Here is a 25,084-nt window from a genome sequence, read left to right on the forward strand (position 1 = left end):
ATTACAACACTAAAACGTTTGAGGAAGGAAGAAACGAATAATAAAAGTATGGGCCGGAGACGAACGTTTCTAAGGCGGGAACAGCCTAAGCCTTCCTCATCATCTTATTACATTTTTCCTGGTTCTCTACTGAAAGAGTAGCATGGATTATCACACAGCTAAGCGGATCGTGCTATCGGACCTTGGAACAGATCAGAAAATGAAAGAGATGGGAAGGATTTTCTTTTTAGTTAAAAAATTGTGAGTGATATTTCGCCTTTACATGCGTGGTAACAGTTCTATACGTTCAAGTTTATGCAGCAGGCGTCGATTACAAGGGGGCTGAGCTTATTAAATCGCTGGGCGGGGACAGATTTATGATCCTGTAATCTCGGAGTAATAATGCATGAACACGAACCAGTGAGATTCAATTCAAGGCACTTCTCACTCAAGTCATAAGAATTAATGTTTAGTTATAAATAAAAGTTTTCTGACATTTGTTATTAACTCTCCAATTTCAGTTTTACAGCAGTGTTTGAAAAACGACCGGTAATCGTTTTTCTTTCTTTAATAACGTCACTAAATAAACCGAGCAATAGTGCTTAATCCAAACGCTGTGCTTCTGCCATCGCAGAAACGCAAGTCCAAGACGGATAACGAAGATCATTTCCTGTTTTTGGTGGTCATTCAATACACTCTGTCGCGTTTCAGCGAGTCAAATGGCTTCAAAAAGTTATTACAAAACACAGTTTTGAAGGGTCTTGTTCAAAACTCCATTCGACGATTTCTGCCAGTTTACGGAAACTGCCATGTGTACTTCATGCTCTATCCCGTGTAATATGATCCTGGATCCGCACTATTCTGATATTGCTGGCCGTTGAAATAGTATCCGGCTTGTCCGACGTTGCTTTGAGATTGTGATTCCCCGTATTGCTGGTAAGCCGTGTTATCATATGCATTGCTTCTCTGGTAGCCCGTGTTCTCATATCCATTGTTAGTCTGGTAACCTGTGTTTTCATATGCATTGCTTCTCTGGTATCCTGTGTTATCGTACCCACTGTTAGTTTGGTGACCTGTGTCACCGTACCCATTGTTTGTCTGGTAACCTGTGTTACTATACCCATTGTATCCCTGGTAAGCTGTGTTGTCGCTGTATCCTTGTGTGTTATAAGATGGATAGCCTCCTTGCGAGGCACTCGGTTGATCCATGTAGGGAGCCGGGCTCTGACTTTGGTAGTAACTGGTAGACGCGGCTGCTTGGTAACCATACGACGCCTGGTTGCCTTGTCCATTGTTATACGAGTCGCTCAGAGTCTGATTGTTCATGGTCTGATTGCTCATGGTCTGATTGCTCATGGTCTGATTGCTCATGGTCTGATTGCTCATGGTCTGATTGCTCATGGTCTGATTGCTCATGGTCTGATTGCTCATGGTCTGATTGCTCATGGTCTGATTGCTCATGGTCTGATTGCTCATGGTCTGATTGCTCATGGTCTGATTGGTCACGGTCTGGTTGGTCACAGTCTCGTTTCCTGCTGTTGTTTGATTGGTTAGGATCTGTTGGTTCCCAGTTCCTCCCGGTAACGGTTCAGTTTGGTTCATAATCTCTGAGAACAAATAATGTAAATATTTATTACATATACTTTCTTGAACGATATTTTACTACCACTGAAATTGCAGTTAATACAAAATTCAGAGCTTCCTCTTGGAATTCAAACTCCGGCACTAAGAAATTCGCTTCTAACAAAAAGTAATATTGAAATCGATATCTTTGTCCCCACTACAATACACTTCCAATTGGGTTCAAACCGTTTGTCAAGCATTATTCTTCAATATCAAAACATTCATCAGTTTTGGTTTGTTTGATATATCTTCAATCTTTAAGCCTCTCAGAGTTATCTTAATTTACATATCATAGCACTCCATAAATCTCACTAACTTTTGTTTTGCAGAGCGCTAGTTTCGTCTTGAAGAAGCAAATCTATTTCAAAAGTTAGGGCAAACTTTAGTAGCTGTATTTACATCGCAAGAAAAAGGTCATCATGAACAAGTTGATTGTTTTCATCAGTACCATCGTCGTCATCATCATCATCATCAAAACTTCCCAGGAAGAACGAAAAGTAAATTGTGATTGCGGACCTAGGGAAGCAGGGATGGCGCAGAGGTGAGAGTGCTCGCCTCCCACCAATGTGGCCCGGGTTCGATTCCGGTCCGGTACCATATGTAGGTTGAGTTTGAGGGTTTTTTCCGGGTTCTCTGGGTTTCCTCCCTCCACAAAAACCAACATCTCCAAATTCTAATTCGACCAGGATAGAGGACCTGCATGAAAACCAGCTAAGGCTGATGTTGCTTCCTCTCTAATGTTGTAATTTATTATTTATTATTTTTACATTACCATTGGTTCTATTTAGAGTCTCGTTAGCCTTGCCAAACCAGTACTCTGTAGTAGTAATATTGTGGTTGACATTCATCTCTGTTGTCGTCAGTTCATGAACAGCTTGACCGGGTTGCGGACCTGGAGCCTGAGTCTGCCCTGGGTTAAGAGTTGTCTGAGATATCGGAAAAGGGTACCCGGGAATTCCGCCTTCCACAGCTGGTGGACTTGGTGCAGGGGCCGGCTCTGGAGCCGGTTGCTGGGTCGGCTGTGGAGCCGGTTGTTGGGTTGGCTGTGGTACCAGTTCCTGGGTTACCAGTGGTACCGGTGCAGGTGATAAGGGTATGGTGCCACCGGTGACTGTTGCTACAAGGGATGGAGTCGGTACAGCTCCTTGTCCTGACACTACAGACTTTAAGATTACAACAGTTGTTAAGAAATCAAAACTCTCTCTCAATATAAGATTTCTTACCAAATAGGTCTTGGTGCGGTAATTTACAACGACAAATAAAAGAGACTAAGTAACGGCAGGAATTAGGGTTTTCAGAAATTCGAGAATCAAATAGAAGATATAGATCGAAATTCAGAAGAAACCAGTTTAGGTACGAAGAAAATGTCTCTCTCCCTTTACTGTTTGTGTTGATTATTTTATGGGAGTGAAAAACACGAAGAAGGATCGTACTTATTCGCACTTTAAAATAGCTAGGATGGACGTTTTCTTCTATTTCCCATAAAAACTGTAACTAAACAGCATATTCTTGAGAAACTCTTTTCCTTTTACCTGTCCTGGCTGAGGAGCTGGCTGGGTAGCTGTCGGCTGAGAAGTTGGTGCTACAGCTACTGACGTCTCTAACATTGGGGTAGTCTGACCGCTGGCTGATGGAACAACAGAAGCAATAGGCACCACAGGGACTCCAGCACTCGGAGACGGAGATGGTATTGAAGTTGCTGCAGGGACTAATCCCGTTGCATTGGCATAGGGAATTCCTCCTGAACTGGTTGCTTGTGGTTGAGGTGACGTTGCGGGTGATGGTTGAACAGCTTGGGAACTGACACCTGCACTAGCGTTTGATGATGGTGACGATGCAACTGGTACGACTTCGGTTGCTGAAGGCTGGACACTGGAAGCAGCGTTTGGTGTTGTCGCTGATGCTGTAGGTGCCGGTAACAGTTCTGTAGCGTTACCATACTGCACACTTGGCTCCGGTGCTGTTGGAATGAGGCTGGTAATGTTTGTTGTCGGCTGGGCCGTTTCGTTCGCAAGACCGTTTGCCACTTTGTTTGCTATGTTGGACACCAGAGCCTCTGTGTTGTCTTGGTGATGAATTTTGTGCTTTGCTTTCCCTCTGTGATGTTTGAATCTTAATGTCTTTTCTGAATCACCGTTATCTATATTAAACGAAAGTATATAGAGATTCAGTGCATTATAATCGATTATATATGTTCCTTTAAAACAGCCGGCGCTGATGTCCTGGTTTCGAAGCTTTTCTGAACATGTAGTTAAGTTATCCGCCGGTACTCCATCGTACATCTTTCGATAGAAATATGGCTCTGTGAGATTTCACTATAAAATAGGAAATTAACCGTCCGCTGCGCTTGAACTTTTGACGACCCGCTAACCATTAGCTGACTACCAAAGTGCGGACGTCTATTTTCTGTCTGTGTTCCAACTTTGTCCTCGGATGTTATATTCTCTTACGTATTTTGCCACCCTCATCTTTCCGTCTGTCTTTCAATGAGAATGATCACCAAGTTCATTTCCAGTACCTAGTTCTTGAGATAAAACTAATAAACGCCGCTTGCAAGTCTGGCCATATCGCCATACTGACAAGCAGATTTTCTAACCTTGATAAAACACACAACCTTCGTTGTGGAATTAAATGAATACAGGACACTAAGTCTGCTTACTTTTTTTCATCAAAAATTGTCTTAGATGCTCCTAGTGCACTTAACATCTTACAAATACGCTAAACTAAGAAAAGAATGTCGGCGGTGCGTCGCCGTTACTATATGTACCTATACATTCTCCCCAGACTCCATCCCGGTCATAATTCATTGTGATTGAACACCATGGCATATTGTGGTCCAGATAGGTGCACGTATAGTGCATCACGCCATTGTATTTAAAAGGAAACACACAGCAACCGCCATAAGCGTTTCCGTCCTTGGTCCTTACGCCGCATGAGGTTCCTAAACAAAAGAAATAGTAATATGAGAACAACTCAGTAGTGGCCAGACAGAAACTTTGGAACTGTGGAACGATGGAACGGCAGGCCGTGAAAGCAAATTAAGAAACTCATTCGTGATCATAATTGTGCAGTAACCTTTTGATAATGTTTCCTCGCAATGTCAAAACATTTATCAAATATTGAGAAAAATAAAGAAAACTAATCATGGGCACGGGTCTCTCTCCTTTGCAAAGGTTCAAAAGGATTTTTCTGGGTGGGGAGAATTCGCTGAACGATAGTGCAAGTGCAAGCGCATGGTTTGCGCCTGCACTCACCTAACAAAACGGCTTTCTATAACGAACGTTACGAACCTTTACAGAGGAGAGAGGGCATGGGTGGTGTTGTTATACTACCAAAATCTTCAGAACGTACATAACAAGAGATGAGTGTGGCAACAGAAAATTCATGTCACTTGGACTCAGTGGTGGGCTGGGTTGTTCAAAAGCTGGTTAACGCTAACCCAGGATTAAAAGTTAACCGGGGTAACAATTTTTCTTCTATAAAAATGTTATCCACCGCTTATGTTTTGTGTAGTTTGAGATTACTCGTGCTAAAAACTGAAGGGCAAAAAATATAAACAGAACACCTTGCTGAAAGGCTACAAAAATGAAATCAAACTTCTCGTTAATCCTGGTTAGCTTAATCGGGCTTTGAACAACCCAGCCCAGATACTGATAGTACTAACCGTTTTCCATTCCCGGTAAACACTCTGGGCAGCATTTCCACTTCCTCTTGATAGGCTTATCGCAATTCAAATCCGGGCATTCTAGTTTGGAGCATTTCACGTGCCCGTGCTTACATCGACATTCGGGAATACAGGGTCCTGGAGACCAGGCATCGCCGTGATGGCGGACCACTCCTTCATACATACAATCTGTGTGAATTGCGTGGACGCAAGAGAGTATAATATCAATTCAAATTACTACAGTATCAAGCAAATGTACTTTGAAATGATTTTGATCCGAAGGTACAAATAACAACAAACTATCGGGAACGGATGACATTTTATGTAACGTTCAGCGGAAATATGAGAAAGAATTTTTATCAGTAAGACACTCGAAATCTTCCAGCTTGAATCAAATCCGTGAACTACACACCAGTCTGAAAGAAAGTGCAATTCCTGCCAGTGGGAGTTGATTTACATAACTAAATAAGAGTCCTACATATACCATCCTATAATTTACAAAATTACAAAAAGAAATGAAATAAAAAGAGCATTCTTTACCTTGATTATGTGTTGCCACATTTGCAGGAATTCTGATGGTGATAAATGTTGACTTGCTTTCCTTTGAAATATCTGCAGTATAATCATTTGATCAGCAAACAACATTTTGTATTGTAGCAGGTAGGTTGACAAGAAATGTTAGCTCAACAGGTGGTAAGGAGAACCGTAGCAAACTACAAATGATCAAATCGTAAAATTGTTAAAATCGTCAGGAATTCCCTCATGACGACCTCGAGGCTCGTTAATCCACTTCTAGATAATAGAAGCGATTAATTACTATTGAGTTATGAAATGTAATAACAGACATGTTAGACATGGGTAACTTTCGTTTACAAAGCAAACAATTAGACGGCAATTGCCTTCTCAAAGTATCGTTCATTTATCAGCGATGTCTCATGAACATAAAACTACACCACCTGTTTCAACGCCATGGAAAATTCTCTAGTGCACTAAATTTGCTCATAGATAAAACGCATTGGAAAATAACAACAACGAAACAACCAAAATATAGTCAAGAACTTGATTAAATTTCCCATTCCGTAACATTGTCATGTTTGGAAAAAATATTTTGATTAAACATAGTAGATAAAAATCTCAAAACTTACCGTCCTTCTTGTGAACGTGCCTTTCTCCTTTGCTTAATACAAAACAAATCAGCAATATGAATAACTCGGGTATTACCCGGTCATGAAATAAAAGTCGCATTTTTAGACACTTCGGTCCCCGCGTTCCGTTGCGACAGTTCTATGGTCACGTGACGTCGAATTTATTTACGGTGGCTCGTTTCATTGATTCATTTCATTATTTAACGAATCTGGGTAATCTTCACCTAATTTATTGTCGTATGCCTAATCCTCACGAGCAGAGCAGCCAGGATTCATCTCATCTGAGATACAGCTTTAAAACATCGCGATGACAGATTGATTGCAAAGCAACGGAAAAAGGAAAAAACGGATTTATTGGCCAATATTTCAACTGAGAGAGTTTTAGTCTGGATCTCCCGCAAGGTCACTGAAGACTAGCTCTGCTAATTAAAATATTGTCCACTAAATATTACCTTAACTTTTCCACAGTGGGAGTTTTGCAAGCACTTTTTTTTAGTCACGACCTCAAGCGACCTCTGCTACGAGCAGCTGGGAAACGAAAGATCTGGAAACAAACATGCCTTTGTGCGTTGTTTGGTCCTCCGCTTTCAATAGTTGTTCCTTGATTATAACTTTTACTACCAAAAAAACAATTTTGTCTACCTCGGTAGGGTTACACGGATTCTCCTCAATGCTACATGCATAGCGCCACCAGACCCCCTCATCTTCCTCGGCAAGGACATGACAGAACAACGAGCGCGCAACCTCCCTCTAGCTTAAAAGTAAATGCTTTGGTCTTTGACGTGTTGCTAACGCTGAATGTTGGTGTTGCGATGTTACTGTTTATTTTTTTGAGTCTCGTTGTACGTCAATTGCTGATCATTCCATCCACAATACCAAGAAACTACCTTTCTTTAAGTTTTCTTGCATGTTCCTGACATTATTGTGCTTTATAGCTAGTGTAGCAAAACTTTAAAGTTTTGGTATTTTCCAGAGGATAGAAAGACGGTCGTTGGGATATGATAGATTATCAGACCGTTAACAAATAATTATAGCTGCCAGTGTAAATATTGAACTGGTTTGTCCGAATCTTTTACATGGCGCAAAGAAAGAATAAAGTCAAAAGCTGATCATTTAGTTTGCTTTTTTCAACAATATTAGTATTTAGCAATCAGGAAAACATCGATCATGATATTTAACAGTCTGCATGATATGAACAAATTTCAGTATTCAGGATCAAAGACCACCGCTATGGGAACTTCTCAAATCAAGCGCTCCCTACGATAGGCGACTTGATACCGATATGGAGGAGAGACGAGAAGATGCTAAACGAGCCTGTTGTTAAAGATAGACAGCAATTGATATGCAGTGGCAGTGGTCAAATACGGAATCGACAGAATACCGAAGTCCCCATCCACAATACACCGAAGGAATTTAGAAACGCACCAATCACCAGTCACTTTAGATTTGTGCCAGTCGAGGAAAACTCGATCAGGAAAGTCCCATGATTATCGTGACTATATTGTTTTCAAAAAGCCCCGTTTTCAAATTGTTTTACGTCCACACGGAAACGAAAAGCTGGCGTGTCCAAATTCCTACGATTTGAGAAGCGTTTTTGAAAAGCTCCGTTTTCGTGGCGGATTAGTTTGAACAATAGTCCAAACCAAAACTTCAGAGATGGATCTCAAACAACGACATAACAGCTTTTCTTTTCCTTAGAAATAGAACACGTTGGTGTTTTAAGTTTAAGACCTTTATTAGGCAAAACCCACTTTGGGTGAAAAAATTTCATGACTTACATTTATAAACGACATAACTGGAGGCATTTCTTTCGCGATTGCAAGATAACTAGTGGTCAAAGAAAGCTTGAAAATGGGTGGCGAAGTAGTGAAGTAGAGAGAAGATGGAGCAGAGAACAGATCAGGACAGGGCAGGGCGGGACAGGACAGAACAAGACAGGGAGGAGCAAGAGAGGACGGGACAGGACAGGACGGGTCGGATCGGGACGGGTCGGGTCGGAACGGGACGGGATAGGATAAGACTGGGACGTTCACGAGAGGACAGGACAGGAAATGACTTAAGACTGGATTACTTGCTTTTTCTCCACTATTAATCTTTCATCTCGCGAGAAAAACCGCCCGTCAGGCCGAGCTTTTTGCATTAAGGGTTAAGCGATGATGTTTGCAATAAAATAATGTGAGTAAATTGGCAGAACTCAAATATCTTCTTATTTTATCCTTCACTGAGTGTGTCTCTCAGGTTTAATTTAGTAATTCTTCTTTTTTTTCTTTCTTGGTGAATGTCCTGTTTGGTCAAACCACTGTAAAACCGGCTTCTGTCTGCGTGAAGAAGGAAAATTAAAAAAAAAATAGCAATTAGATAATAGCCGTAAGTTCGCCTGGTGATGCAAGTGGAGGAAAGCATTTAAGTCGGGCGTAATGTTGTACCTCCATCTTTTCTCAGTTATGTAGTGTGGGGAAGTCTAGGTACGACTCACCCGGAACCTATGACGCAAAAAAGAGGATGTCCTCTTTTGAAGCATGATAAATACCCTCAACCAGCAATTGTCAAGATCATACTACCCCGTTATAGGAGAATCTTTGTTTACAATATTTTCCTCATTAGGATAAGCGATGCAGTTTCTGATGGAATCATAAAAACATTAACTCTCAATAGCGAAAGGGTACAGCATGATTAACTGTGCCAATGAATTTGAGCCCGATGTATGGAGTATTTTTTGTAACAAGGAATGTATGAGATCATTGGCGCTTTTACTACCCAGAAATTTTACAGTTTTCGAAGCAAATTTCCCGTCGAGTATTACACTCAAAGAGTCAAGAGTTTCACCAATTACTAAGTTTCACAAGCTATATTGGTAGTCAATTTGTGTACGCAAAGTCGTAAGTTTTAATCATGAGCAAAAATGTAAACAATGACGTCAGCAAAGATTCGCCTGTTGCAGATGGTGTTGTCTCTATGTATCAGCAAATTTTCGGAACTAACATTGAAGGAAATGCATACTGATTAATTGGGAAACTTCTAATTAAAACCTTCAATTCCTTACCGGAATTTATTAATGGTGCTTTCCACCCTTTTTTTCCTTTGCAGTGCCTGGCGGACATGACGGTCCGGAGCATGGTTCCATGGGATCGAAAACGACAGTTTGGCTAAGCTGTGGAATGTCAAATTGTGACGTCACAGTCACTGTACCTTGTCCTTGCGATGTAACGCCCACATTATTGGAGTCCATTTGTCCAAACACCTTCTGCGGACTGCCTGGGTTGCCTATGAAGACCTTATGGCCATTGTTAACTTGTACATCCTCTGTATAATAGGATAACATGATGAAAAGATCATTACAGCATCATTCCCTGACCCTCCAGAGTCAACCATAGAGGTTACTTGAAACTAAAATAGAAATATCTCAACAAAACTATATTTGTACCCTGTCCAACTCCTCTTTTCAAAATGTCACTGGGTACTTTAGAATCGTTTGTCCCAAATGTTGATGAAAACATCACTGTGTACACAACGTTACCCAACTCTGACTCTACTTGTACCCAGCTCGCTTTTGGATGGAATAAATTGTTTTCGGTGCAATAGATTTCTTTGAGACTGCACCAAGTGAGAAACTGTATTTTAGTAGGGCAGGCATGACTCATCAAGAGCTGGTATTCTAAGTTCTCTAATTATCTTTAATCATGCACAAAGCAACGTGCATAAGTTTTTTAAGTCAGTAAAATCCACAGAATACTGTTGTCATTGATGAAAGGCACTTGAGGCGCTGTTGATATCGTCGCAGGAAATTGGTCTTTGTTAGACTTGCTCCATTGTGGTTTACCATTATTTACCGAATATTTGAACACAGCTTTAAACACATGTTATTATTTATCACCGTTTTTCTTTATATTTGGCAAGTTGGAACAGTCATAAGTTTTAGTTAATAATACATTAAAAAGAAAAATAGAATAATTCAAGATAGCAACTGAAAGAATTTAAATTTCAAATACATCTCTTTAATTGCCACTCACTTTTTGGTTTATGGGTTACTACAGGTACACCGTTCTGTACACCTGTTATCATGTCGTTAGCGTGTTCCTTGGTCATGTGACTATGAGCATGGCTGACTACTCCGTGATCAGAACGTTCAGCGGCTGCATGCACTTTCACATTCTCTTCCAAGGACGGATGCTCGTCTTGAACAGAAAAAAATGGTTCAAAATATCAGCTGAAGGCACGAATTTTGAAAAACATTCTTTAAATTTCTACTCACATTTTGGTTTATGGGCCGCAACAGGTATATTGGTCTCTAGACCATTAATTATTTCGTTAGCCTGCTTCTTGTTCACTTGATTATGTACAACAACATGGCCCATCTTTCCATGATCAGCGGCAGCATGTCCGTGAAGTTTAGCTGGTTCTTTTGAGGCTTGAGCTAGAGGTTTCAGATCATGGAGTTTTACCTCTTTTGGTTCCTGTATGGGTGTTGATGGCCCTGTTAGCGGAAGGGCCATGGGAAGTTGGTGACCTTGAGGAAAGACAAAAAGCTTTCAATTAGTCTAAGTAGTCTCATGGAACAAAAAATACAGTAAATGTTAATGTGATGCTTACGGCATAAATTGCAATAGTGATCGAGATTTATTGTCTTCCCACAATATCAGTAAATTTTGCTAGTTGAAATGTGATGAGACTAAGTAAAACTATCAACTAGATGCAGCATAGTCTTGGATACAAATAAAGGTGTTGTCAGGGAAAATTGCCTTCAAGTACCAAGAATGGAGAAGAGATCATTTTAAGCAGAGCATGGAGATGCAATGGTTGATGAATTAAACTTCTTAGTGTTAGGTAGAAAGTACAGTGTGGCTCTCACGAAGTTCAAAAAGAAAAGACAGCGAGGGCTGTGTTCATACTTGGTGCCCAAACACTGGCGCCTGGGCACCGGCACAAAATTAGTGTTGTGTTCAAACACTGGGTACTCCAAGTACCCAAATACCATTTAGTGCCTGGGTACAAAGTCAAGATCTTGTACCCGGGCACGGGCACTGTGCCCGAATTCTTGTGCATGTGATCAATACTAAGAAAAAAGCCGGTGTGTCCACATTGGGCACCAAGTGTGAAAAAGTATTTTTTGGTTTACCTGATTTAACATTGACCATGCTGCATTCGGGACCGTTGCAGCCTCCAGTGTCCTTCACCATGCTAACGGTATGGTCTGGTTTGGCTTCACTTGGTCCTACCACCTGCTCAGTGGTGCTCAGAGATACCGTACCAGGACCTTGCATGGACACAGCTACACTGTGCGGAGCAATGTGACCAGACACCTTGTTCTTGTCTGCCATTTTATGCACGTTAACGTCGAAAATGCTCAAATCCTGTGGGCCTGCTGGAGCATCGGAAAGTGGATGGTGATCTGCGGGCTGCCTCCGATGTGCCCGCGGATCCTCACTTCCTGGGTTCTGTACATGAGCTGTAGGAAAATGCATGTGAGGGTTAGGTCTACACACAAGCCAAGTGGCCCATCAGGCTGGAGCTTACTGTATCTCTGGTTTTCGTAACGTGAAGCGACTACGAGTATTTCTACTTCCCCCCCCCCCCCTCCTGCCCTCCTGGATGGGATGTTAGACCATCGCCAGTCCTCCCCCCCAATTAAAATCGCCGGTACCCGTTTGTCACCTAGGCCTGGGTAGAGAGAGGTACTCTCAGAGTAAAATGTCCTACCCAAGAACACACTACAATGTAAGTCCCCAGCCACATCGCGCAGAATGCCGCGACATATCCGGGACTTAAATGTAGAGTGCGCGCGAAATTTAATTATTAATTCGGCTGCCGATGGTTAAACAATAAAGAAAATGACCAGAAAATGGCCGACTAGGCATACTTGTTTAGAGTTTACGTGCTTCATACTTGTGTTTCGTAGTGGTTATCATAGGGCTTTTGTAGATGAGACATTGATGGAATAAAGGAGACATTTTTTGAAATCTTACGAAAAGTGGATTTAGTCGTTTTCTTTTCCTGAATTTGCTCCATTTGAGGGAAAATATTGTATGAGGAAATATTTGGAGGAAGAATTTTACTCCTTCAAAGTGCCCTTCTTAACGGTTATCATACGGCTTTGAATGTATGTTGTTAAAGGAAGCTTTATGCCAAGTTTTAACGAAAAATAATGTTTCGAAGTGGTCGTTCTGCCAACTTTCGAACCCTCGTAACGATCTTTCAACCTTCGTTCGCCTCGGAGACTAGAAGAACAATAGAGCGAAACTCTTTTGAATTTCCCGGCAGAATATTAATATATACCAAGCTCCGCCTCCACAAACAATAGGACACACGCCGACGCTATAAGGCATTGAAATTGAGAGGTGATAAAATGTATCACTTAACCATCGTATTTAAAGTAACGCTTTGCGCGAGTTGCAATAAACGAATTTTCAGCTTGTCATCTGTGCAAGAAATGCAGCGCGTTGATCGGGAGCTCTTTTTAGGGCTCATTGAACCCCCGGTTAACTCCGCTTTCTTGCACATGTCAGGCAAAAATGATCTCAGAGAGATAAAAGAGTTAAAGGAAGCGAAGCAGAGTACTTCATCCTCAGCTGGTCTCAAAGAGATCATTTTTGATTTTCGTTGAAAAAAAGATCTCAGAGTGTTCGGAACGTCGTTTTAACATCACTTTACATGTAATTTCATCAACATAAGAAGTGTTCGGACGGCTCCCAGGTGTTTTCAGTTAAAGGATAAGTCTTCCACTGAATAAAATACTCTGCCTTGCCCCCTTGATTTCGTTGAGAGACTATGCACCTAACTTCATAAATACCCATAACAACGGGCTTTTGCTTGGGTCGGTACTTATAACTGAGGCGACGATCATAAGCGTCATCAAATAGTGATGCGTAAAAGCCGAGCTGCTGTCTCGTACGCTTTGACATGTTACTCCAAAGAGGATTCTAATAACTAAATACTCGAACCTGGGCCTTTTAAATGTTTTGATCAATTAAAACGGTTCCAATTTTGAATAATTATCTCACACATGCAGTGGAGAACAATGCTCACTCAGGCGTAAGACGCGCTGCGTGCCTTTGCTTTTTTTGTTCGGCTGTGGATTTCAAACAGAAATGTCATTTATTTTCCTCTTCATCTTTCGAATAGATAAAGACCTGTGTTTTCTTTTAAGTCCTCGATCAACGACAGACTACGTGAACCGATCGAGTAAAAGACTACGTCTGATGAACTGCTTTGACCGGTCGAGTAAAAGAGGACAACGATAAAGTAGAAGAAAGTTTTATACGCACCGTTCTTTCCATTTGGCAACGCTTTGGAAGAAGAATTTTTTGTGGGAGAACTTTTGGCTCCCGCGCTCAAACCATTTCGTGTGTGACATGTCAACAAAAAAAGTGAGAATGTCGCTGCACACGACTTTGTTGACAAAAGTCTTTGTGAAGAGCGCAGGCCGCCTTTAAATTAGAGCGCTTTTGTTAGCTTATTACACCTTGGGATTTACTTCACACATCAGACCGTTTGATTGACAGCCGCCGATTCATTGACGAGAGCAGTCGGAATTCCGACAGCTAATATTTGTAATTATTATTCCGCGCATTGCAAAACTTAGCACTACAAGTATATGTCGCGAAAGACAATAGAATTCTGCGCGATGCAAGGCTCGAACCCGGACCGCTCGATCCGAAGTCGAGCGCACTAACCATGAGGCCAACGCGCCTCCACAGATACATGTGAGGAACCGAGCTGAATCATGCAGTCAAAGTTTAATGGTTGATTAAACTCCAAATCACAACTGACTCCGAGCAAAGTCTTTCCAATTCAAATTCAGTCTATTCAAATTCAGAAGAATGTCAAACCCTTGGCTGTGTTGTTGAAAATCTATGAGTGCTATTCCAAGTCTAAACTGTTAACCAAGATTACATCCGCTCTCTCTCGCGTTTCTTTCCTGTTTACGTTTTAGTAATAATTTAAATAAGTACTTAATAATTCAGATAATACCCCTTTGAGCAGCCAGGGTAGGCCAAGTACAAGGCTTTTTCTCTCGACCTATTAGTTAATAAAGTGGATCCACTGAACTCGTGACAAGAATATATTTAGATTGCAGCGGTACTTCTTATGTGTGAGAACAAAGGAAGAAGGCCAACAGGTGGCGACGCCTGCTTGAAATGAATCAATGAACAATGTTCTCCGGCTGAAGACCATGAAAATGAACTAATAATGTCAGAAACTAATAATGCCCTCGTTTATCTCTTCTTTCTGTACTGCCACCATTGTGACATATTTGCTTAGTGTTTGACAGGAAAAAAGTTACGCTCTATTAAAATTTACGGCCTTTTGACTGAAGACACAACTGATTATGTACTGTCTTTGTCTGAACAATGGAAATATAAACAAGTCTCTCTGTCAAGACACGGAGGAAAATCGTCCCTACTTAGTCCAGAGCCATTCAATAAGCAATTGGAATTTCATTCTTTATATAATTGAAGACATTTTTTTAGTGTGGAATGAAGTTTTCTCAATTTGACGCCCCGAACGTCCTGCTGTTTTCAAGCCTTTTAAATAACTCTTGCCCGTTCATCTTATCCTAGATTGGAAGTACTCGTGTATTTAGTCAATGACAGTTTTTTTTAAACCTCAGGCTTTCACACAAACCAACACAAAAAATGTAATTAACAATTGTTGCTTTAAGAAACAGCTATATACAAAACTCTTCTATGTGAGTCTCATGTGCGATTTTGTCAATGAATTTTACACTTCTCGATTGTGAATATGTGTTTCTTTGAAATATATACGTACCTTGTTTGTGCTTGTGATGTAGCCGCGGCCTTCCTTGTACTACAACTGCTATCACACAAATCAGCAAAACAAAAAAACGAGACATTTTACCGCAAGAACAACCGAAAACTACTGTGACCTAGCGCCACTCGCTTCGACTTTTATTTCGGTGATAAAATATTCTTTTTCAGGTGCGCGACCGAATGACCCCGAACCTGTCTACGACATCACTGAATAATTCCGTTGCTAAAATGCTTGTACTATAATTTTACATTGCATGGTTACCAGACCTGTTAAGTGCTAGAAGCTCTTTGAGATCATCGTGTTTAGGGCATTACTGAATTTATTTAAAACTGGATAAACTTTTTTCGTTCTGTGTTCCGTATTATTTTTATTAATAACAAACGTTCACTCATATAGTTTTAATGGCTACTTCCAGTACCTGTTCCAAACACTTGGGTGCGGTACAAAAATGAACAGAATTTGATTGACTCCGTCAAGTTTGTTTACTCGTTAATTAGTGTACCATTTAAAGGTTAAGACTTCTTCGGGCGCAGGTGTAATCATTAAACATTTTAGCTCGTGAAGAATTTCATGGGTCACCAATAATTCTTGCAAAACTTGACTACTGTTTCGTCACCTTCAAATTTATCACATGCGTAATCATTTCTACCAAGGTTTTTGAAGTCTTACTTGTGCATCTCAAACAAGGAACCCTGCCAAGCTCGAGTCATAGCATTTCATCTCTTTCACTCGCACTTTGAACATATATCCACTCTGAGAAGACTGAAGACTTCACGTTTGCTCGATCTTCGAAGAGGACTCTGTTAGTTTCAAAGATGTTCTTCTTATACTTTGACCACTAATGAGATAAAACACAATGGTGATACAGGGAAGCGTCGATGAGATGTACTGCCTATTTCCGTAAATACTTTAGAATTTGACATTTTCTAGTACCATTCAAAAGTGTCGGTAAAAATAGAGATATATACTTAGCGGCATCGTGTTATGCGTTGTCGGCTAAATAAGCAGAACTTGATATTATGCACGTTGTTGTCTGCAGGAAACGGAAACGAAGTGTACCAAGATATATAACGCACGTGCAAAACTATAGCGCTGCTCTTTCAAAAAAACCTTTTCCTTTCAGCGACGTCCTCAACGCAGTTTTTCTTCGCTGTTGCAGTTGCTGTGCTTTACTCATGCCCCTATGTTGAAATTAGCGTCTGTAAGTTGACAAAGCCATAGTTAATTTAAACCTCACAATCATAAAGAAATTTGGTTTGCCTTATTTCCTTTACATCCTAATATTTTATTTTACGCATGAGCTCGCAGTCATAACGAATCAAGGCCCGTGCATCCATGCAAAAGAGAATGGTTGTCTGATTTGTCCCGAAACTACTCTGTTCAGGAGTTACGAAGATCGGCGTAGTTCGACTTTGTTTAATTTTATTTGGAATGTGGAATCTACCTTAGCCTGTGTCAGGAGTTAGCTTTGTTGGCAGCAGCGCAAAAAAAGGCGAAATAAAAAATAGGACGGTTCAGTATTTTTCCCTCGCCGCTTTTCTGGTTGCTATTAAATCGAACCTCTGCACCAGGCTAAACCTACAGCAGAAGAATATGGCTGAACAGCGTTTAATTTCAACGCCCAGAAACTCAGAGCCTCAGTTGTATCTTGAACTATCTTAAACAAGTAATAAGCAAACCTAGGCACTTGCCTCAGTCATTTTTTTTTCTTTTTTTTTTTCGTTTTTATTGTTTATAGTCATCATAAGCACCCTTCATATCTAGGAAGATAATTTTGCCGTGGACATTGCCTCAATCATAATTTTTTCATGGACATTGCCTCAGTCATTTCTGGCTGCGAACCTGTTTGATAAGGATCCGTTCTCGAAGTCGATTCTATGTCCTAACTCCATTGAAAAGGACCTGGAGGAGTCTAGAAAGCTTTGGTTTTAAATTTTAATTCAACTAAAACTTTTAAGATGGTCTTAATGTGGGGTTACCTGCGAAGGTTAACTGTTAACAAATATAGCTTCTTAACACGGTTGACGGTTAAATGTTCGGTAATTTTTTTTCTTTTCATTAAGACCGTTTGACGGTTGACGATTAACCCCATTAAGACACTCTTTTAACCTTAGCTACTAAGTGATCAACTAATGGCTCTTATTAAAATTTACATTGTCTACTACCACTTAAGCTACTAGTCTTATCGAGTTAGTGGCTCTATGCAAACATGACTACGGTGCTCGCACTTGTTATAACCGGCTTTACTGAATTTACCTCAATAAGACCGTTTGATGGTTGACGGTTAATTAACCCCATAAGACCGAGACCTCCTTTGAACCTTAATTCAAGTAATGAATACTAAAATTTTTTACTTAACTTACTAGTCTTATCGAAATAGTCGGCGGGTTCTACGCAAACATGACTATAGTGTTCGTACTTGTTAGAAACTTTATTGAATTTACCTCAATGAGAAGTCCTTAGGCTCCTGAATTCCAGAACAAGGGTGGTGAATGGTCCATCAAAAACCATTCATGGGCCTCGCAAAATTTTCGTCTAATTTTGCGGGTCTCGCAGTCTCGTTTTTTTAGCGGTTATATGCGTCTCAGAGTTTTCGTTTTTTGCTGTTTATATATAGTCATAATAAACACCCTTAATATTTCGGAAGATAATTTAACCGTGGACATTGCCTCAATCATAATTTTTTCACGGGCATTGCCTCAGTCATTTCTGGCTGCGAACCTGACTGTTTGAAAAGGATCCGTTCGCGAAGTCGAGTCTAGTCCTAACTCCATTGAAAAGGACCTGGAGGAGTCTAGAAAGCTTTGGTTTTAAATTTTAATTCAACTAGAACTTTTAAGATGGTCTTAATGGGGGGCTACCTTAGAAGGTTATCTATTAACAATTATAGCTTTTTAACGCGGTTGACAGCTAAATGTTCGGGTTTTTTTTCTTATCAGACCATTTGACGGTTGACGATTAACCCCATTAAGACACTCTTTTAACCTTAGCTACTAAGTGATCAACTAATGGCTCTTATTAAAATTTAAACTGTCTACTATTATCGAGTTACTGGCTCTATGCAAACATGACTACGGTGCTTGTACTTGTTAGAAACCGGCTTTATTGAATTTACCTCAACAAGACCGTTTGTTGGTTGACGGTTAATTAACCCCATAAGTTTGAGACCTTATTTTAACCTTAGTTCAAGTAATGGCTACTAAAATTTACACTGTCTACTACTTAAGCTACCAGTGTTATGGAGTTAGTGGTTCTACGCAAACATTACTACAGTGATCACACTTGTTACAAACTTTATTGAAATTACCTCAATGGGGGTTCCTTAAACGGGTCTTATTAGTACAATAACAGTTTCAGTAAACGCCCTTCAATGGTTCATGACACGTACAAAGGCTTCCATACGGTCTATAGCCGGCCGAATATTAATGATGCTCAGACTTACTGGTTTACCCGAATACTGGCGGTCATCTCGAGGTGTTTTAGAACATAAAGGGGTATTTTTATATTTTTTTTCAAGCGATTTTTGAACAGGATCGCCAGTGCGGTGTGGGGGATGGGGGCACTCCGTATGATGGCCTATACGGGGAACCTACGCCTGCAAGGGTTAACTTTTTCAGGCTTCAAGTGTATAAAAAGGTAGAGATTTCACATGTTTAGGTACATGAAAGGGTAGGGAAATCTGTCATCTAGTTATTTTAAAGGGCATTTTATTACTGAAAATATTTCGAACAGACTCACCTTATGGCTGTATCAATTCATTTATTAGACATTACATGAAATGACAAGATGACTTCCTTTGTTGACGATTTATTCGTAATAAGGGCCAGTTATGAGAGTACGTGAAAGGGGGATCTTTTTCAATACTAAAGGACGAAACGGGTACCTTTTCTGTCAAAATGGTATACAAGGGTAAGGGATTGGTCTTCGGGGCGGAGCTCCCCCGTATAAAACTTTGCATAGCACCCCTTTCCTCGGGATCGCCACAGCTTAGTCTTCTGGACTCCAGAGAACAGAATTAGGTCTCCTCTTTCACATGTTTCCCAATTATTAACAAACGATTTAAATATCAATGAGAAAGTTGAATGGTTAATAAATGAAACAGGATATTGAGTCCAACGCGTTGGAAGAAACGGTCTTTGAAGGAATTAACAGCCTTGGCGTTGGTGAAATCCTTTCTAAAACGCCTTAAGATGACACAAAAACACAGGTAAAAAAGTCCGATACAACTATATACAGTTTGGGTTTTCCCCGTGCCGGTATTTAGCTCTTGAAAGCGAATGAAAATATTATATCTGTGGATTAACATAAGACGAAGTAGCAAAGGTTATCTGCGAACAGCGTATTGGAAAAAGGTTTGCGTACATTTTTCAAATTTGGTAGTTAGTAGGACTGTCCGGATGTAACTGTGACATCTTTGCCATTAATTACACCATACTTCGTAATCTTTTAGCTTCTTCCAACATTTATGAGATATGCGGGACGCGTGATGAGGGTAAAAGTTAGTGCGTGACGACTGAAGAGTAACGAAAGGGCCAAAATAATGCGTGAATGTCTACGTCACGCGTGAATTTAGCTAAAATTCGTGCGTGAAACGGGATTTTTACCATCTACCCCAGTGTTGCCCTCGATGATTTTATTTTGTCATTAAAATAATGCATCAGAGTGACCTTATTTATTTATTGCTTTATTTCTTTGGCTTAACTTCTATTTTTGGGCAATTGAAAATAAATTCGGCAATCTGTCATGAATGATCACAAGGAATGCGAGATATACTGAGTATAGAATATGAAATACTGTATAGTTATTAAATTATGCGCGTTTATTGTTGGTGTAAGTCTAATATTCCATATTGGGGGCCCTAAATCTCCTGTGCAATCAGATTTTAAACACACTTGACCGATGGGTACTATTTTCCTGGTACCGAATTGGGAAAAAGCTTATTTTAGGACAAATAGCTAGACAGGATAAAATGCGCTAAAGGTAGTAAAAAGGAAGTTGGCACACAAAAAAGTAAACTTATACCCCATTCACACGAACTAATCTAGCTTAACTAAATCATGGTCAGGTTTTTCCGATTTGCCGATTACACTTTGCAGTCATTTTGAGAAGATAAATTTCAAATCACTTTGCCAATATTTTTTAATCAAACAAGTTTTTACCTTGTTAAGTTGTGGGGCGTGTACAGTATGAGCAACTAATCTCTAACCTTGTTTATTAAACCACTTTTAAGCATGTTTGAGATGTTGGTGTGAACGGGGTATAAGAATGTTTTAAAACCTGTAGGGAAATAATTTCTAACCATCACCGTCGATTAGACTCAAACAAAAAAAATACGGGTAGGAAAAATGCTTGGAGAGTAAATAGAGGGAATTTCACGAGAATGCTCAGTAGCAAGTATAGGAGCGAAAACAAAAAATAAAAATACAAAGTGCTTTACAAACTTTCACAAACATAACAAGCAATTTAGGTAGCAAAACATTAAGACGCTACACAAGCAATTGTAACCGTGGCCCTGCAACGTTCTGTGTTTCTTTTACACTTAGCTAAATTAAATTAAAACGCCGAAAAACAACTTTTACATCCACTCTATAGCGACGTACTGAAACCTCCCACAGGGACGTTCCATTTAAAAGCTTTCAATCGAATGGCAAGATAAAAGGGCTTCATCGAAGCATACTTTGACTCTTGGCCAGCTAAAAATAGATATACTGCAAATAGTTGAACGTTACACTTGGAGGTTCTCTCTATATATAACAGCCCAATTCAGTCCATTCCAGGCGTTTCAGATTATAAGGAACACTAGCCATCTTTCGAGTCACTTGATTTTCTTAGTCAAAGAAAATTAAATGCTTCCATGCTGGGGATAAAAATGCAAGAAAACAAGGGAGCAGGTGCAGTTAGTCTGGCCTCTTTCCCTAAGATCTGAGAGTCTGGAACAGACAAATTGTTTAAAATGTAATGGTGCCTTTTATACTGAAATATTTTCCAGGTTATTTTCGTGTTTACTTCGAACAAAGTCTGCACTTGAGCCTGCAGTTAGTCATCAACCATTGCTCTCTACAGCGGTCATCAGGGTAAACTTGGCAGCGGACATCATTGGTGCAAGTTTGAGGCACTGCTAAAATCAAGAAGAATACAAGTTCATAAAACGAGTTAAAACAATGAAGCAGCAGTATTCACTGATACTATAAGGCATAATAGGGGTATCATTGACAGTTTGGTCTCAAGGCGGGTTTATAGAAGCCATCGAAACTATTCTAAAATGCTACCAGCAAATAACAGTGTTCGTGTAAACAAGATGTATAATTACTCTCTTTCCTAAAGGTGCTGTTACGTTTCGTCTAAGAATAGGCATCTAGTACATTTATTTAACGACTTTTAATTCTAATTCCTCTTTTCAAGAGTTTATCGTGTTTAATGAAGTTTAATTCGACTTACTGAACAATGGAGAATACAAAACGAAAAAGCATCAGCCAAAAGACTACAAAAATATATAAAACAGATATAAAACATTAAATTAAATTTTAGATATAAAACATTAAATCCAATGAAATTTAAATTTGTTTTCTCTTACCACTGCTATAGGCTGCTGGAGCTGGCGGCGAGTAAACTGGGGCGATCGGAGCGGCCGGAGCAGAGGGCTGGGTCTGGTAAGTGGACTGGTAATAATTACTGACTGTATTCTGAGGAGCAGCTTGTGTTTGTGTCTCTGGAGCTGTTGCTGTTGCTGTTTGTGTCTCGGGAGCGGCGTGTGCTTGTGTCTGGGGAGCAGCTGCTGTTTGTGTTTGGGAAGTAGCTGGTGATTGTGTCTGATTAGCCGCCTGTGTTTGAGTTGAGGAAGTTATATTTTTCTCTGGTGCATCCTGGGAGGCTGACTTCTCTGGTGGTTTCTGAGAAGACGCTGAATCTGTTGCATTTTTGGAAGTAGATGGCTCTGTTGTATTCTGGGAAGACGATGAAGCAGTTGTGTTCTGAGAGACAGCTTGGTCTTGAGGCTTGGCTTGTTTATCTGTGAAAGAAAATTAATATGGTTATTTACGTTCAAGCATGTTACGTTAGTAAACATGAGGCGAGCAGCACATTTGTCGCTAAGTAGATGTTTTATGTGGCGGAATGTTTTCCAGATCATTGCTTGTTCACGCAGTTTTTATTGTAATCTCATGTTCTGCCTGTTTTCTTACAATAAAGACTTAAGGTTTAAATCTTATTTGAGAATGCTATATTGCCAGTCAGAGAAATGGTAACTTCGATTCGTAGATATCTACTTTAAGACGATGCAGACGAGCCACCAAATTTTTGTTGTTAAACCTTTTAAAAGTCAATATTCTCTGGAATCGTGGAACCTTGATGATTTGGAGAGAGTGATAAGCGCGATAAAATCGTATCAGTTAAACCAACATACCTTCAGAATTCGTTTCAGACTTCTGTGCCGCATTCTCCACTACCACCTGCCCCTTAGTGACTTTCATCATCTCTTTACGTTGACCCTCAATGACTTCCACGCTTGGCTTTGAGGCAAACTTCACTCCTTTCTCCGGAATATCGATCTCAATATTCTCGATCAAAGGTTTAGTAACGTTTTGCTTCAGTACCATCAGTGGTTTGACGAAACCGTTCGTGGAGTTGCTTTTTGGAGGCATGATACGGATTTCTTGGATCTGCGGGACGCCATCCTTTAGCTTTGGCTTTACTCGTATTGTGTATTTCGCCTCCAGTGGTTTGGGTCCCGAAGCCGGAGCGACCAGGTCCGCCTGTAGCTCGGAGACTTCCGGAGCATCCTCGGCGTTCGCTGTGGCGTTCTTTAGATCGATATCACTAGCCGTGGAGTTACTGCTTTCATCTTTGGTAAGTTCAAAGAAATATATTTTTAATCGGATCAGTAAGTAACTTCGTATAATGAATAGGTTCTGTCATCTTCCCCACTTTGACTGAACACTCCTAAGGCTTTTGAGATTCTTTATCTTGGCTAGTAGAGAGGTTAAGCATGACGTTTACGGCAAACGGCAAAAATGTAACTTTCGCCGTCTCTCTTCAGCTGTGTGTACAGTAGAGTGAAATTATTTGTGTTTGCAGCGAATAGTAGGAGGAGTTATTCTATTTTTGTGTGCTTTATTTACGGATTAAAAGAAAAGAACTCAAAGTCAGAAGTTATCATCACCGTTTGCCGTCTGCCGTTAACGTCATGCTTAACCTCTCTAGTAATAGTTCTTTTCACCGTTCAGTTTTCTCATTTGTATTACAATGTAATCCAGCCTAGATGCTAGACAATTTCGGGTTGATACTACAAAATAGCCCGAAATTTCTTCGCATACATGCTGGATCAAGTAATACAAATGAGAAGTTAAAAAGGCTGTTGCGAAACTTTCGTTACAGACTCCTCCCCAGTCCTTTCTCCCTATGTATCATATTCCTCGTCAAGTTGTATTTTTTTTATAATAAATTGACAATGCCCAGTCTCCCACCTCCGCGGCAAGGAAAGGTCTCATAGAAGAATTTAACAAAGGTTCCTTTGGGATTATAAGACTCGCTTTGATATCAACATGTCATTTTCTCTTTGTGTTTTACCAGAACAAAACGCTTTCTCCTCTGTCTTCAAACAACTAACCAAGCTTTTTCAAAGCCTTCAACAGGTGTTCGTATGAAATTCGACACGCATGACCAAATACTATGTAAAATTGAGAGCGGAAAATGCGAGGAATTTCCATTGTGTGGTCTTTCTTACTTAGTATGGAAAATAAAAAAAGTGAAAACAAATTTAGATTTTTTTGTGTTCTGTTGTGAATTTTAGGAAGCAGAACAAAAGAGTCGGTGCTTTCATCTAAATCGCCTTTATCTTTCGTCTTTTCCGAAAAACAGTCTTTAAATTAAACGAGGTTATAAATCACTGATTTAACTGCGAGACAGTTTCAAAATATATTTTTGCAGGGCGAGTCATGTCCACAGTCCGTTCTTGTTGTTCGATATGATTAGAGCAACTCTTGATTGGTGTGACCGCTTATTTCGTTCACGCCCAGTTTGGCAAGTTCGAAAACCCATGATGATTTAATGATCTTTTGACATTGTCTTGACTTTAGCAATCTGCCTACAACTCTTGTCATAATTTGTTTTCGAAGACGTTCTTATTCGGCTGATTCTATCTGCCAGTCCTTATGTGATGTTCTGTTCGTTCGGCTCACAGTTGCGGTTGATCATGAGTTTTGTTGGAATTCTTATTTCTAAACTGACCCGTTCAGAGCATGTTAATAATGTCGCGTCAAAATTATTTTGACTTCCAAGTGATAAAACTACAAATATTTCCCACTTACCTCGAATAAACCGTTGGATATTTCTACCCTCAGTCACTGCCAGGCAGACGAGCAATAGCACAAATTTGAACATTTTTAAGAAGCGACAAAAAGTCGTATTTAGGGATAATGGATTCGCTCGTCTAACTCGCGCTTGAAGATGTCAGGTCACGAAAATTTTAAGAAGCTTTTAGGCTCAACTGGTGACGTTTCTGCTTAATGAGCTGGAAACATATTATTGTTACATTAAAAACCTTCCATGGAATAAATAATGATATTATGGTTTATTATATACTGAAGAAAATCAGAAAGCATTTAGCTGGTAGATTTTGACGTGAAAAGTTGAAAAAGGAGAACAGTTCGTTTCTGAATCCTCAGAGACAATTTTATGAATTTCATGCACTTTGGGACGCGTTATGTAAAAATGTGTTAACGATACTCTGATAGGCCATATTTTTAATGGCTGTTACAGGAGAATAAAGAAACACATCCCTTAATTTGAAGATTAGGAAAAATGATGTGACTAACTTCAATAAACGATAACGGTAACATAGTGTTGGTATTGACCCATTTCACGCAATTTCAGAGAGCTTTCGAGAACTTCAATTAAATATCAGTGG

At 40.0% G+C, this 25,084-nt stretch overlaps 3 protein-coding genes across 4 annotated transcripts; all 3 read right to left on the reverse strand.

Annotated features, from left to right (window-relative positions):
- Window positions 1–427: 427 nt before the first annotated feature.
- LOC110067458 (uncharacterized) lies at window positions 428–6,554 on the reverse strand. The gene is made up of 7 exons (XM_089281837.1): window positions 6,412–6,554; window positions 5,807–5,878; window positions 5,267–5,455; window positions 4,370–4,543; window positions 3,135–3,742; window positions 2,375–2,765; window positions 428–1,586 (listed from the first exon to the last, which is right to left on the reverse strand). The coding sequence occupies exons 1-7, from the start codon at window positions 6,509–6,511 to the stop codon at window positions 805–807; spliced, it is 2,316 nt and encodes a 771-aa protein (XP_089137963.1). The 5' UTR covers window positions 6,512–6,554; the 3' UTR covers window positions 428–804.
- Window positions 6,555–8,127: 1,573 nt separating this feature from the next.
- On the reverse strand, window positions 8,128–15,322 carry LOC110067508 (uncharacterized). The gene is made up of 6 exons (XM_020774847.2): window positions 15,178–15,322; window positions 11,528–11,857; window positions 10,664–10,918; window positions 10,422–10,586; window positions 9,455–9,714; window positions 8,128–8,729 (listed from the first exon to the last, which is right to left on the reverse strand). The coding sequence occupies exons 1-5, from the start codon at window positions 15,260–15,262 to the stop codon at window positions 9,464–9,466; spliced, it is 1,086 nt and encodes a 361-aa protein (XP_020630506.2). The 5' UTR covers window positions 15,263–15,322; the 3' UTR covers window positions 8,128–8,729; window positions 9,455–9,463.
- Window positions 15,323–19,843: 4,521 nt separating this feature from the next.
- Window positions 19,844–24,678, reverse strand: LOC110067509 (uncharacterized). Of its 2 annotated transcripts, none has more exons than XM_020774849.2 (4): window positions 24,486–24,678; window positions 22,583–23,020; window positions 21,755–22,189; window positions 19,844–21,295 (listed from the first exon to the last, which is right to left on the reverse strand). In XM_020774849.2, the coding sequence occupies exons 1-4, from the start codon at window positions 24,556–24,558 to the stop codon at window positions 21,183–21,185; spliced, it is 1,059 nt and encodes a 352-aa protein (XP_020630508.2). In that variant the 5' UTR covers window positions 24,559–24,678; the 3' UTR covers window positions 19,844–21,182. The 2 variants fall into 2 exon arrangements, with proteins under 2 accessions (XP_020630508.2, XP_020630507.2); XM_020774848.2 differs by having other exon boundaries at window positions 19,844–21,298; window positions 24,486–24,675.
- Window positions 24,679–25,084: the final 406 nt, after the last annotated feature.

The sequence above is a fragment of the Orbicella faveolata genome, unplaced genomic scaffold, assembly GCF_042242905.1.
Source record: "Orbicella faveolata isolate gen_17 unplaced genomic scaffold, um_ofav_v1 contig_12, whole genome shotgun sequence".
Classification (NCBI taxonomy): Eukaryota; Metazoa; Cnidaria; class Anthozoa; order Scleractinia; family Merulinidae; genus Orbicella; species Orbicella faveolata.